We start from the raw sequence: 12,265 nt of genomic DNA, 5'->3' as shown, positions 1-12,265 counted from the left end.
CCACTAGCTACTTCCGTTACTGGAGAGTTGGCAACACTGCTTCTGGTATTCGTCCAGACTCCCCACGCTCCCTCTACCACCACCAGCACTTTTTCCAGTTTGTTGTTTTAGCTTTTTGGCCGTTATCATGGCTCCTTGGCGAAAATGTGTTTTACCTGCCTGCCATGCTCGCCAAGGGGGTTCCATTTGTTTATTTGCGTTCCCCAAAAAAGAGGAAATGAGACAGAGGTGGATGGAGTTTGTGATGCGCCACGGCGGGAGAGATGTGCAATTCACCACCTCCACTGCCTACCTATGCAGCCAACACTTCACCGCCGAATGTTTCTCAAACTGGCAACGGAGACAGCTCGGTTTTACAGACAACCCACTCATGTTGGTTAGTGGTGCCGAGCCGAACATATATGTCGCCGCTGGGGCTCCTCTCCCCCCACCTGTATCACTATCTACCGTCGTCAACAGGCCTGATGCTTCTCATGTAAGTTTCCAGCATTACTTGTTATTATAATTATACTTTTTTATGTATGTTTAGTAGTTTGGGCTCTATTTTCTGACAAAATGGTCAATATGTTACGTAGCGTTTGTAGTGTGTATCGTATCATCCACTGTAACATAGTGCATAGTCCATGATTTGACCATCGACCAAATACAGAAAGTATTGCACTGTACAGGACCGGAAAGTGATGGTAGTAGCCTAGTCTGGTTGCAGTGTTTCCTGGATATGAGTAATTTGGAAATATCACGTTCTGCTCTTTGATAAAGTTATGCCTGTGTTGTGTTGTCCACTGAAATAATTTGCCAAAGTCTCCAAAACATTTTTCTGGTGATGATAAACAGAACACAATAGAACATGTGCAAATGCAATGCATCTTCACTGACTGTCACAAAACACCATGTGCATTTCATGTATTGTAGGTAAGGGTTTACCCCCCTAAGTGTACAGGGGCATAAGGGGCGGTCTCAAGACTGATGCTACAGTTATATATATATAGGCCATTACAAGTGGACATTCACATTATTTTATTTTCTACATACAGATTTACGAGGGTGTTATTGATCAAGTCATAGCCTGCACTATTGTTTTCATGAGCAGAAGTAGGCTATGTCTGAATAAGTAATTTATACTGTCATCTTATCTGTTCACAAAGCAGATCCTTCCATCCACAAGAGAGACACAGGGTCAGCGTGACAAAGTCACTACCCGAGAAATTGGGGTTCAGACTGACCGCTCTGTGGGGAGAAGAACAGTTGCAACGCAACTTGCCAGAAGAACCCTCATTAGCAGCAAGAGTGAAGGTTGGTCAAGTTATTATGGTAGTTTGTAATTGTCTGACAGATTCTATTGATGAACAATATAATTTTTGAAGGACACCACTCCTGTCACTTATTGAATAAAATATAACAGAACCTATTCATTAGTCATTCGACACAGACACTACATTATGCTGCATACTGATGTTCATTGTCAAAGTATTTGTATACTATGTGCAGTGACAATAAATGTAATCTAATCTAATTACTGCTGTCACAATATCCTATAATCTATTATTCGGTCATTGGACACAATGTACTAAAGCTTAGTAAAATCACTAAACTAAATATTATGTCAGACTTAGTTGATTACCACTTCTTATTGGCTTAGAGACAGTAATTATTAATTGTGGGGTTACAATATATTTATACATGGCATGCCATGACATGTATAAATATATATATATCTATTGATCTAACTATTCTATTCCTTGGCTAACTATTCCAACATTGGCTTTGCAACAATAAATTCATTTTTCAGAGTTACTTTGCCCTGTTGAGTCTTTTGAGAGACTGAGAGGGGGTGAAGTTGGAGTTATCAAACATAATCTGTATGACCCACAGTTTAAAACACAACACTGGTGTTTACACAGTGTTCTGCCTCCTCAGAAGGTGACTGAGAAAGCTCAGTCCAGCAATAACTGAGCTAGCTGCTTCATTGCTCTGTACATTTTGCGAGCCATCACAGTCCCTCCTCCTTGGTACAGAGAGAGACGCTACTTTTGTGGTGGGTGTATTTGGAGGCATCTAAACTGTATTTAACACTCTTATTCTTATATGTTCCAGGTTCTCAAGCTACGGTGGCCACTAAGACTGTTGGTGTGGGCACTCTGTTTCAGTTGCCTCTAGGCACATCTCTGAAGAGGAAAGCTTTAGTGCCAGCTGAGAGCCCGGCAGCAAAGCAACCTCTCTTAGAGCTGCTGTCTTCTCAGGAGTCTGAGGTCCCATCCCTCGGTTCAGAAGAGGACCCCACCTACCATCCCAGCACGTCTAAATTAGATGACGACATCAATGAACGGTAAAACAAGAATTGCTTGTTATATCCATAGCATCCATATTCTGGATATGCCATAGCTGAACATTTAGCCAAAATGAAAAAGATCTGTAGATCTTCTATTTTCTCTCTGATGTACAACATAGTACATATGTATGATAATATATTCCTCATTATTTAATTTCATGCAGTTGTGCTGACAAGAGAAAGCCATTTCGATAGCAATATGAGAGATTATACAAGAACAAAGGGGTTCCACCCCGCCTCAAGCCAAATTCTGGCTAGTCCGGTGCATCTCAGGAGTGGGACTGGTATGTGTAGAAGGAAGGCACTGGAACAAACTCTGCAAATAATGTGACACTTCGATGTCAATACATCCTGACCTGATGAAGATGTATTGACATAGAAAAGTTGTCACGTTATTTGCCTTCACATTGTAAATATTAAATGCTTTATTGCTCCAGTGCCTTCCTTATTCTAGAAAAGTATACACTTTGTAATAAGTATTTGTATTTGTCAACAGAGAGCCAACACAGCCACAGCACACAGTGAAGTACTTGGTGTATGAAGATTGCCTGCTGGACCTTTTCCGTATTTGCCCCACATGCGCTAGTGTCTGCAAGGTGCGCACATTTGTAAAAGGAACTTTCCTTAGTGTGACACAGACCTGCAGCCATGAGTTTTGTGAATTCAGCCGGAAGTGGAACAGTCAGCCACTGTTGCGCAGCACACCAGCAGGGAATCTACAGCTATCGGCTGCTGTCTACTTCACGGGCTCTTCTTTCATCCAGACTAACAAGGTTGGTAAGAAATAATGGAGTCTTCTCCCGCAGCTTTGTGTTTTAATTTTTCAGTGCATCCCACTCTGCTACAGAGGGATGTGGTATGAACACTGTTACAGAGGAACTTTCATATTTTTCATTGCAGGTGCTCAATGCAATGAATGTCAGAACGTTCAGCAGGATGTCACACCGTAATCACGTTCACCAGTACATCCAGGCTTCTGTGCTGCATAAATGGCGGCTACACCAGGCGGGCTTGCTGGAGGGTCTTAAACGGAACCAAAAAGTATCTCTTGGTGGAGACATGCGAGCGGACAGCCCAGGCCACTGTGCAAAGTACGGCTCTTACTCCATGATGGACCTCGACACCAACAAGATAGTTGATATCCAGCTGGTACAGGTAAATTGTTTGTAAAACTAGAAAATGTGTTCAGTATAGCAATAGTGCAGAACTTCACCAATGAGGCAGATCTGGTATTCATGTGTGTGTTTATGATACACAGAGCAATGAAGTCAAGAGCAGTGTCCATATGGAGAAAGAAGGGCTGATCAGGAGTCTAAAGTACCTTTCCAAAGCTGGCGTGAAGGTGGATTTCCTGGTGACAGACCGACACAACCAGGTCCAAAAATATATGAGGGAGGAAAAACCCACTATTACCCACTATTACGATGTGTGGCATTTATGCAAAGGTAGGATATTATGGAAAATAGTGTTTATTGACCATTTGTAGCACCGCTGCACCATCCAATAAAATATATTTTATATGTTTTTAAACAGCTTTCACCAAGAAGCTGGTTGCCATGGCAAAGTTGAAAGAATGCGCTAAGGTCAAGCTGTGGAAGAACAGCATCAAAAATCATATCTACTGGTCAGCATCTGGTTCTTCCAGTGGAGAGGAAACGGTGGCAAAGTGGTCATCTGTGATCAACCACATCACCAATGTTCATGTCCATGACAATCCACACTTCCCCAAGTGCCTCCATCCCCCCTCGACTGACAAGAACAAGTGGCTGAAGCCTGGTATGCCACTATTCAATAGCAACCTTTTGTCATTAGAATGCTGTTGTAACAAAACTCTCAAGATCAGTGTTGATTTTGGCAGAAAATTTTGATTTTTTTAGTCAGTCTTTCGAATAAAATTCCATTTAGCTTTAGTCAACTAAATATAAGAATTTAATCGACAAAATCTACAGTTGTTTTAGTTGACTAAAATGTATTTTGGCGGGCTGTCCTCATTTTTCACTTGCTGAAAATAGCCGATCTACAAGCTCACAATGCAGAGCAACACATGAGCTTGTAGAGCTGCTATTATCAGCATGCAATACTGGATCTCTTGTCCACTAGTCCCATCCTAACATTTCAGTCTTTGTCGACGAAATTGTGAATCTTCGTTTTATTCATCATAGCTTAGTTTTCATTTAGTTTTCATCATTGAAAATAGTTTGCCGACAAACATTTTTTGTCATAGCTTTAGGGCCGATACATACTCCCATTTCGGCGCTGTAGTGCCGAAATGATTTCGGCTCGTCAGAAATTTTCAGTAGCACCGAAGAGCCGACTTTAGGACGGTACCCGCCCCCCCGAACCTCAAATGACGTCAAATTGTAGGCTCTACAGCGCCGAAACGACTTTTATTCGGCTCTAAAATAGGAGTATGAATCGGCCCTTAGTCGACGAAATCATCACTGCTCAAGATGTAATCCACTGACTGAATGTATTTTATAATAGTATACTCTTTCCCCCTTTAGGATCAACGGCCATCCGCAAGCTGGAGACGGCATTGACGAATAAGCGCATTCTGGGAGACGTGAAGAAGCTGAGCCCTCTGTACCAGACATCTGCCTTGGAAAGCTACCATAGCGTCATTTTGAGATTTGCTCCGAAAAATGTCGCCTTTTCGTACTTGGGAATGCTTTGCAGGTAAATTATATAATAATCATGTTGTAATCAAGTGTTATGTATTATTTATTATTATAGTGCCATTTCATTTGGAAATATTGTGCATCTGCTGCCTATGTGCTGGTTGCCAGTGTTTAAAAAAGGGGGGGGGGGGAAGCCAGCCACTTGAACAATGTAAAATGTGATCTTCTAGCCATCTAAAAACTAACTTGGGTTCATGATATCATCCCATTCTTCTCATTTCAGGCTTTACCTCGCTGCATTGCATTTCAACGAAAATGCTGGACGTCTCCAAGCGGTAACTGCGTCAGGAGTTCCGCAGCACAAAATAACGTTTCCCAAGGCCAAGAAAGGGGACCACGTTGTCAACAGGGTTAAGACCAACTATACTACAGGTCAGTTACATGCAATACCATGGTCATCAGTGAAACTTTGCATTATAAATGCTCTAGTTGCAATTGTGACCATATGAATTACTCAAACTACTGTACATGCTGTTATGTGCTCTTGTGTATTTTAGAATATGTGACAGAGCTTACAGACCTCCTCTTTGACGAGGTGTTCCCCAACCCTGCACATTTTGTGGCTGAGCTGGAAGAGGTCCCTGTCCCTGGATTCCTGTGCTCACAGTACGAGCATCCAGAGAAGACTGCTGCAGTTGCTGCACATGTGTCCCGCTTCATCCACCCAGAGCCAAATTAAGACGTCAAATAAATACAAAATAAAGAAAGCATTTTGCCTCCAACAATCTGTAATTTTATATTTTAGCTATATACACACACAGCAACATACTTTTTTTTAAAAACAAAAACCTCTTAGGATTTAGAACAGTGGTTCTCAAAAATATAATTTTAGGATATTTCCATTGGAAAAAAATGTCTTGTATTCAGGCAAATTAAATGGAAGGCCTAAATCCAGTGTATTCGCCATCCTCATCTGGGTATTCATCGTGTATCCGGTGCACAATACAGGATGGCAAAATTCTCCGGTTCCCTGCACCCAGGCATCCCCAGCACCATGACACGAAAGACCTGTAGGCCAGGTAGCGAGCACGCCTGTAATGAGAGAATTAATAAAATGACTTGTGTGCTGTTTTCTTTCCCTGCCTGAGGGTGGTGCTGTTAGCTCTGTTTTGTGTTTCTCAGTTGAGTTACAGCCAGGTGGTGAATGCACTGGAGACTAACTGCATGGGGCCAACTTCAAAATGACACCTGCTAATGCCAGTTCCATTTCTCTTCTTCCGCGTTGTCAACAAGGAAGCTTTGAGAAGGAAGAGAAGTGGTCACGTGACTGGGCTGCGCCATGTTACTTTCATGGGAGCCCAACTCACACCAGCAGTGCATGGAATACATGGCAGTGAATGGAGCCGGCTGGACCAGCTCATAACAAACATTATTTATGAACGATTGAGACCTTTGTCATATAATCGGTTCAGGAATATAAAACAAGACATATCACAGGTTGTTTTCGATGTGCATAGTATATAATTTTATCTGAGAATCTAAACAGCAGCAGATATCTGACAGACAGGAAACGGTGGGAAGTCTTGTGATACTTGGTACGTTCAGAAAGGTACTTTGTGCTCTTTAGATACCATACCTCTATAAAAATTACACAGTGTACATACACATTGAAAAGCAACACAGCAGACAATGTGTTACATGTCTTGTTATTTTCCAGAAGTGATTACTTTACAACAGGTCTCAGTCATTCATAAATAATGTTTGTTCATGAGCTGGTCACTGAGCTCTCATTGACTCCAGTGCATTCTGCCAAACCTCCGGGTAGTTTGGCTCCCATGAAGGCGTCCATGAAAGTGTCATGGCGCAGCCCAGTCACGTAACCACTTCGCTTCCTTCTCAAAGCTTCCTTGGTTGTCAAGCACACTGCTGTGCTGCCATTTGATCACCAACCTTACTTCATTTACTGGTCTCTGATGAGTATGAGTCTTCTGTCATCTACTGTATATACTGTATTAGCCCTGAAACATGACTGCCATGATGATTATCATGACAGTCATGCAGTAACTTTACCCTATTTTTGGCAATTTCTGCATTTACAAACTAAACGTATATATAAACATTCAGATTTCAAATATAAACTACTCACATTTTGTCTCACGGGTGTTAGCTAGTAGCAGCACCATTCGCTAGCACTGCTGCATTCCGCGTTCTTTAATAAAAAGCATTTTTGTCCGGTCATTTCTGTGTTTTGCCCGTTTTTGCCTTCAACTTCCGCCTTTCGGAACTGCACCTCAGCGCCCCTGTCGGTTGTCACTTGCAATGATTTTCAATGCCCAAAGGAAGAAGATAAATCTGGCCGTCTGCCGTCTGGCCGTCTGCCGGTCTGACAACCGACAGGGGCGCTGAGGTGCAGTTCCGAAAGGCGGAAGTTGAAGGCAAAAACGGGCAAAACACAGAAATGACCGGACAAAAATGCTTTTTATTAAAGAACGCGGAATGCAGCAGTGCTAGCGAATGGTGCTGCTACTAGCTAACACCCGTGAGACAAAATGTGAGTAGTTTATATTTGAAATCTGAATGTTTATATATACGTTTAGTTTGTAAATGCAAAAATTGCCAAAAATAGGGTGAAGAATCGTCATGACTCTCGTATGAATACGAGAGTCATGTTTCAGGGCTAATACTGTATGGGTTGCAGGATCACAATCTGCTTCAATGATTGCGTTGATCAGTTTAGTCAGTGTAGTCAGCCTGCTAAACAGATCACCCCAAAGTGGCTTATAATAACACCAAATTGGTTTGGAAGAAAATACTGCAATGTCTCTGAATTGCATACAGTATATAATGGAACCTACATAACCTACTGTGAAGCTGTTCACAAAGTTTACCTAACTTTTGCTAATACAGGGAAAACATGTACTTATTTTATTTGTACTCTTTGAATGCTCTTGCACTCAATATATTCTATCCCTTTGTTTGCTGTGTTTTGTTGTTTGAATGTTATGCTATATATATGCTGCTGCAGTCTGTAAGGAAGCCAAACAAATAAGTTTTACTCTTATGTACCTGGTACACAAGATGTAACAAAGTATAACCTTGAACCTACTGGTCAGACAAGTACTGTGCACATTTGTGTACAAAACACTTGACAATTGTCATCTTGATCGGTGTCCCAGAGATCAAATGGGTCTGTGGCCTAATGCATATACAAATGGAGGTTCTTGAAATAACATTGAATGCCTATGACCATACAGCTAAGTGACCATAGTTTATTTTGTATAATGATTATATAACATATTTTTCTTGTCCTACATCTTACCAGTTTTTGTGTGCCATTTGATAAAAGTAATCTATATACATTCCAAATAAATATTTGATGGTCTAACATACTCAGCACTCTTCTTCGTCCTCAGTCTTCCATGCTCTGCCTCATATTGTCTGAGGGCATTCTGCAGGGACCAGGGGTTCAGGCAGACAGGTTCTAGTCCTGGATGGAGAGTCATGCACTCCAGGTCCTCTGGAAGCTCGCTAAACATATTCTGAAGCTGTTGGAGTATGATATATTTTAGTACTTTACTGGTTCTGTGGTGATCATTGTTGCATTGTTGAAGATGTTTCTTTACATACCACATTGATACTCTTGCAGCAGATATTGTGATTCACAATTTCACATCGGTCATTGGTCTGCATTTCCCACAGATGCACCTGTATGATTACAATTCACAGTGATGTGTACAATTTACAATGTATGCATTTAGCAGACCCTCGATCATCTCCACTATACCGTACATAGACAGCAGAGAGACACTAGTGCCTCAATAACTAGTGTCAATAACTACTATCCCAGATAAATCAATAACCATAGCATCATGTCGGTATACTATTACAAACAATGAAAAAAATGAAATGAAATCTAGCTGTCATCATGCTACAGAAAGGCCAGTCCACTCGATGCAACTCCATGATGCAACTACTTGCTACCATTATCTCCAAATGGCAGTTGCATGCATTGGTGTGGATTGCCCTTCAATTGGATTATATATTTTGTCAACCATTGAACGAAATTGAGTCATACAGTTTACAATAAGTACAGTTCAGAGCATAATCTTTTGTAGCAATATTTTCTGCTAGGCTAGGCAACAGAACTAAAAACATGATGGCTGGCTGCCAGTTTGATTTATACAAAAAGAATGAACTGGTAAAATGACAATGTTTTTTGTTCTATGCTACTTATAAATAGCATAGGGTATGCTAATGGTATGCACTCCGGACCAGTGCTTGTTGTTCAATTCGTTGTTCAGACAGTGGTAGAATAATAGAGTAGAAGTATGGGGGAAAATAACCCACCATTCTCCTTGAGGTTGAGTTTGAGCTGGTTCCTCTTCATCTGGTTCCTCTGGCTCAAACTGTATGGCTGTACATTGCCGATGGAACTATTTGGTGCATACATGTTTCTCTTTTACAAAAGACCGGGCGACACGATCTAATACTTAGATTGTTGTCTTCCGCGAATGGGCGTGGCTTAGACACGCGCACGCGCGCGCACACTCACACACACACACACACACACACACACACACACACACACACGTGGCAGTGGCACACTAGCGACCAGCGAGCAACTTCATTGAAACGAGTTTTGATTGATTGAAATCTTTATTAACAGTTTGCAGAATTACAGTACATTTCAAGCACAAACTCAATACAAAGACTGTTAACTGTGAGTGGACGACCCAATTAAGCCTTACACTTGTTTACAACAGGGTCCACATTGTTCAATTCATCAAAACATTTAGAGACAAACAAATAGACACTTCTATGTAGTTAAAGAACAGAACAGGAATTCATCATATAGGAAGCGAAAAGGGAAAAAAAAGTATATATACAGTGAGGGGAACAGGGGGATAAAAGAAAAGAAAACGAAAGACAGAGTGTAGGGCGCCTGCACACCACACCATGCGTTGATGCCATGTGTGCATATGTGCAGGCACCCAACACCACGTCCATACAAAAACATAGTACAATCCATAGTACAAAGACAGAGTGTAGGGCGCCTGCACACAACACCATGCGTTGATGCCATGTGTGCATATGTGCAGGCACCCAACACCACGTCCATACAAAAACATAGTACAATCCAGATACAAATTCAGCTTTTACAGAGGCCAGTTTCGAATTGCAGCCATCCGTAGGTGCCCTTTGAGAGCAGTTTTGAAGGAGCCAAGGGATTCACATGTCTTAATGACTGTTGGTAGGGCGTTCCACATTTTGGTCGCATAGGAGCGAAAATAATTTAGTCCCTTGTTTGTGCCGAATCTGGGTTGTACATGGTTTGTTGCACTCCCTCTGGTGTTGTGGGTGTGGACTTCGTTTACATTAAGGAAGTATTTAGACAGGTACATGGGTATCTTGGTGGTGTATCTAATCTTGTGGACCAGACCCATTGCAAGATGCTGTACTCTGTCGTCGACCCTAAGCCATCCCAGCCTGTCAAAGTGGGCAGGGGTGAGGTGGGTTCGGGGGGTGAGGCCAAGTAGGAGCCTGACCAGTTTGTTTTGGGAGGTCTGGAGCCTTGTTTTAAGGGCCTTTGAGGTGCTGTGGTACCAGGAGGTGGATGCATAGTCAAAGAAACCTTGTACAAGGGCTCCTGTTAAGGTCTTCAAGGTGTTTTTGTCGACCAGTGAGGAGATCCTGTAGAGGAATCTTGTTCTTTGATTGACTTTTTTGATTACGTTGGTGGCCATCTTATCACCGGAAAGATTGGCCTCCAGGATGGAACCTAGGTAGGTAATTTGATCCTTCCGTGTGATAATATCATCACCAACTCTAACCAAGAAGCCATCTGCCTTTTTGAGATTACTATTTGATCCGAAGAGAATGGATTCAGTTTTTCCCAGGTGTAAGGATAGTTTGTTATCAGCGAGCCAGGTGCAGATTCTACCGAGTTCAGAGCTGAGGGTCTTTTCAACCTGCAGTTTGTTCCTGTCCGAGACCAGCAGTGCTGAGTCGTCTGCGAACAGGAACAAGTTGCAGTCACAAGCTGAAGTCATGTCGTTTACATATATTAGGAACAGTAAAGGCCCTAGTATGCTTCCTTGTGGGACGCCACAGCTCACTGGGAGGGGGGGGGACAGTGTTCCGTTCACTTCCACCATCTGTTCTCTCCCCTCCAGGTAGGATTGCATCCAGCTCACTGATGTGCTATCAAAACCAATAGCTTTAAGCTTGTTAACCAGTATGGAGTGGTTCACGGTGTCAAAAGCCTTTTGGAGGTCCAGCATGACCATGCCGCAGTATTTTCCAGCATCCACCTCGTGTTTGATGTGGTCGCTCAAATAGAGAAGGCATGTGTCAGTGGAGTGGGATGTTCTGAAACCAGATTGGAACTCGTACAACAATTTATTAGTGGCAAGATACTTTTCAACCTGTTCATAGACTATTTTTTCCATCACTTTCGAGATGGAGCTTAGAATAGAAATAGGGCGGTAGTTGCCGGGTTCTAATTTGCTCCCTTTTTTGTACAGGGGGGTTACTTTGGCCAGTTTAAAATCTCTGGGGACCTGTCCTTGTTTGATGGAGAGGTTAACTATGTGGGTGATGACTGGAGCTATGGAAATGGCTGAGTCTCTCTGAGTACAGTCCGTGAGGAAAGCTTGTCGACATAACGTTTGGACGAAACGGGGAGAGATATTTCCCGCGAACTGTACAATGGACAACATTTGGTGTGTTGGTTAATAACACATTACTCTGTGGCGTGACAAACTGGGAATACAAATTGTATCATCTTTTTATTTTGCTTTACAGCCACTTTAATATTCACCATAAATTATCCAAATCCAATACCAATAATAAACTTTCCCATTTTATGCTCTAAGAAACTAAGAAAAATTAAAAACTGAAACACTTTACATAATGCATGCCTATTGCCTTTGCCTGATGTTTGTCAGTTATGGGATGCCATTGTACACAATACATTTGAGGGTTACTCTCAAATCATAGTCTCAAATCTACAGGCCATTTGAAATTGTCATCCCTCAATTTTTAAACAGGTGCCATCTACCTACAGACCACCTACTACAAAACCGTATCCATAATATAGTACACACGATTCAGCTGGTTCTATAGTATGGAGTCTGTGCCATGACAGACACATCGGCCAAGTTGCAGATCACTAGTAGCCCATGTAAGTAAGCCCATACAGGGCAGGGGCCCATCTCCTGTTTCTGTAGCATGAGGCAGCTTAATAAACAGAATTAGTTTGGTGTGACCATACCCTACCAAGTTCACAATCAAATCGGCAGTGAGGGACAAAGTAGTC

General features: G+C 42.1%; 1 protein-coding gene and 1 long non-coding RNA gene across 3 annotated transcripts; one reads left to right on the top strand and one right to left on the bottom strand.

The window, feature by feature from the left end:
- The first annotated feature begins 347 nt into the window (after positions 1-347).
- On the top strand, positions 348-7,175 carry LOC308329692 (uncharacterized protein). Of its 2 annotated transcripts, none has more exons than XM_080784188.1 (10): positions 348-475; positions 1,146-1,293; positions 2,095-2,326; positions 2,826-3,102; positions 3,230-3,484; positions 3,588-3,774; positions 3,863-4,105; positions 4,834-5,005; positions 5,231-5,379; positions 5,505-7,175. In XM_080784188.1, the coding sequence occupies exons 1-10, from the start codon at positions 371-373 to the stop codon at positions 5,684-5,686; spliced, it is 1,950 nt and encodes a 649-aa protein (XP_080640314.1). In that variant the 5' UTR covers positions 348-370; the 3' UTR covers positions 5,687-7,175. The 2 variants fall into 2 exon arrangements, with proteins under 2 accessions (XP_080640314.1, XP_080640315.1); XM_080784189.1 differs by having other exon boundaries at positions 364-475; positions 1,149-1,293.
- Positions 5,928-9,394, bottom strand: LOC308329693. Its single transcript, XR_013965420.1, has 4 exons — positions 9,295-9,394; positions 8,575-8,652; positions 8,338-8,492; positions 5,928-6,039 (listed from the first exon to the last, which is right to left on the bottom strand). It is a non-coding gene; the product is annotated as an uncharacterized lncRNA (long non-coding RNA).
- Positions 9,395-12,265: the final 2,871 nt, after the last annotated feature.

This window comes from Protomyctophum bolini, assembly GCF_963924005.1.
Source record: "Protomyctophum bolini genome assembly, chromosome: 15".
Classification (NCBI taxonomy): domain Eukaryota; kingdom Metazoa; phylum Chordata; class Actinopteri; order Myctophiformes; family Myctophidae; genus Protomyctophum; species Protomyctophum bolini.
Note: the sequence above shows the minus strand (reverse complement) of the source record. Positions and strands in the feature narration are given on the sequence as shown.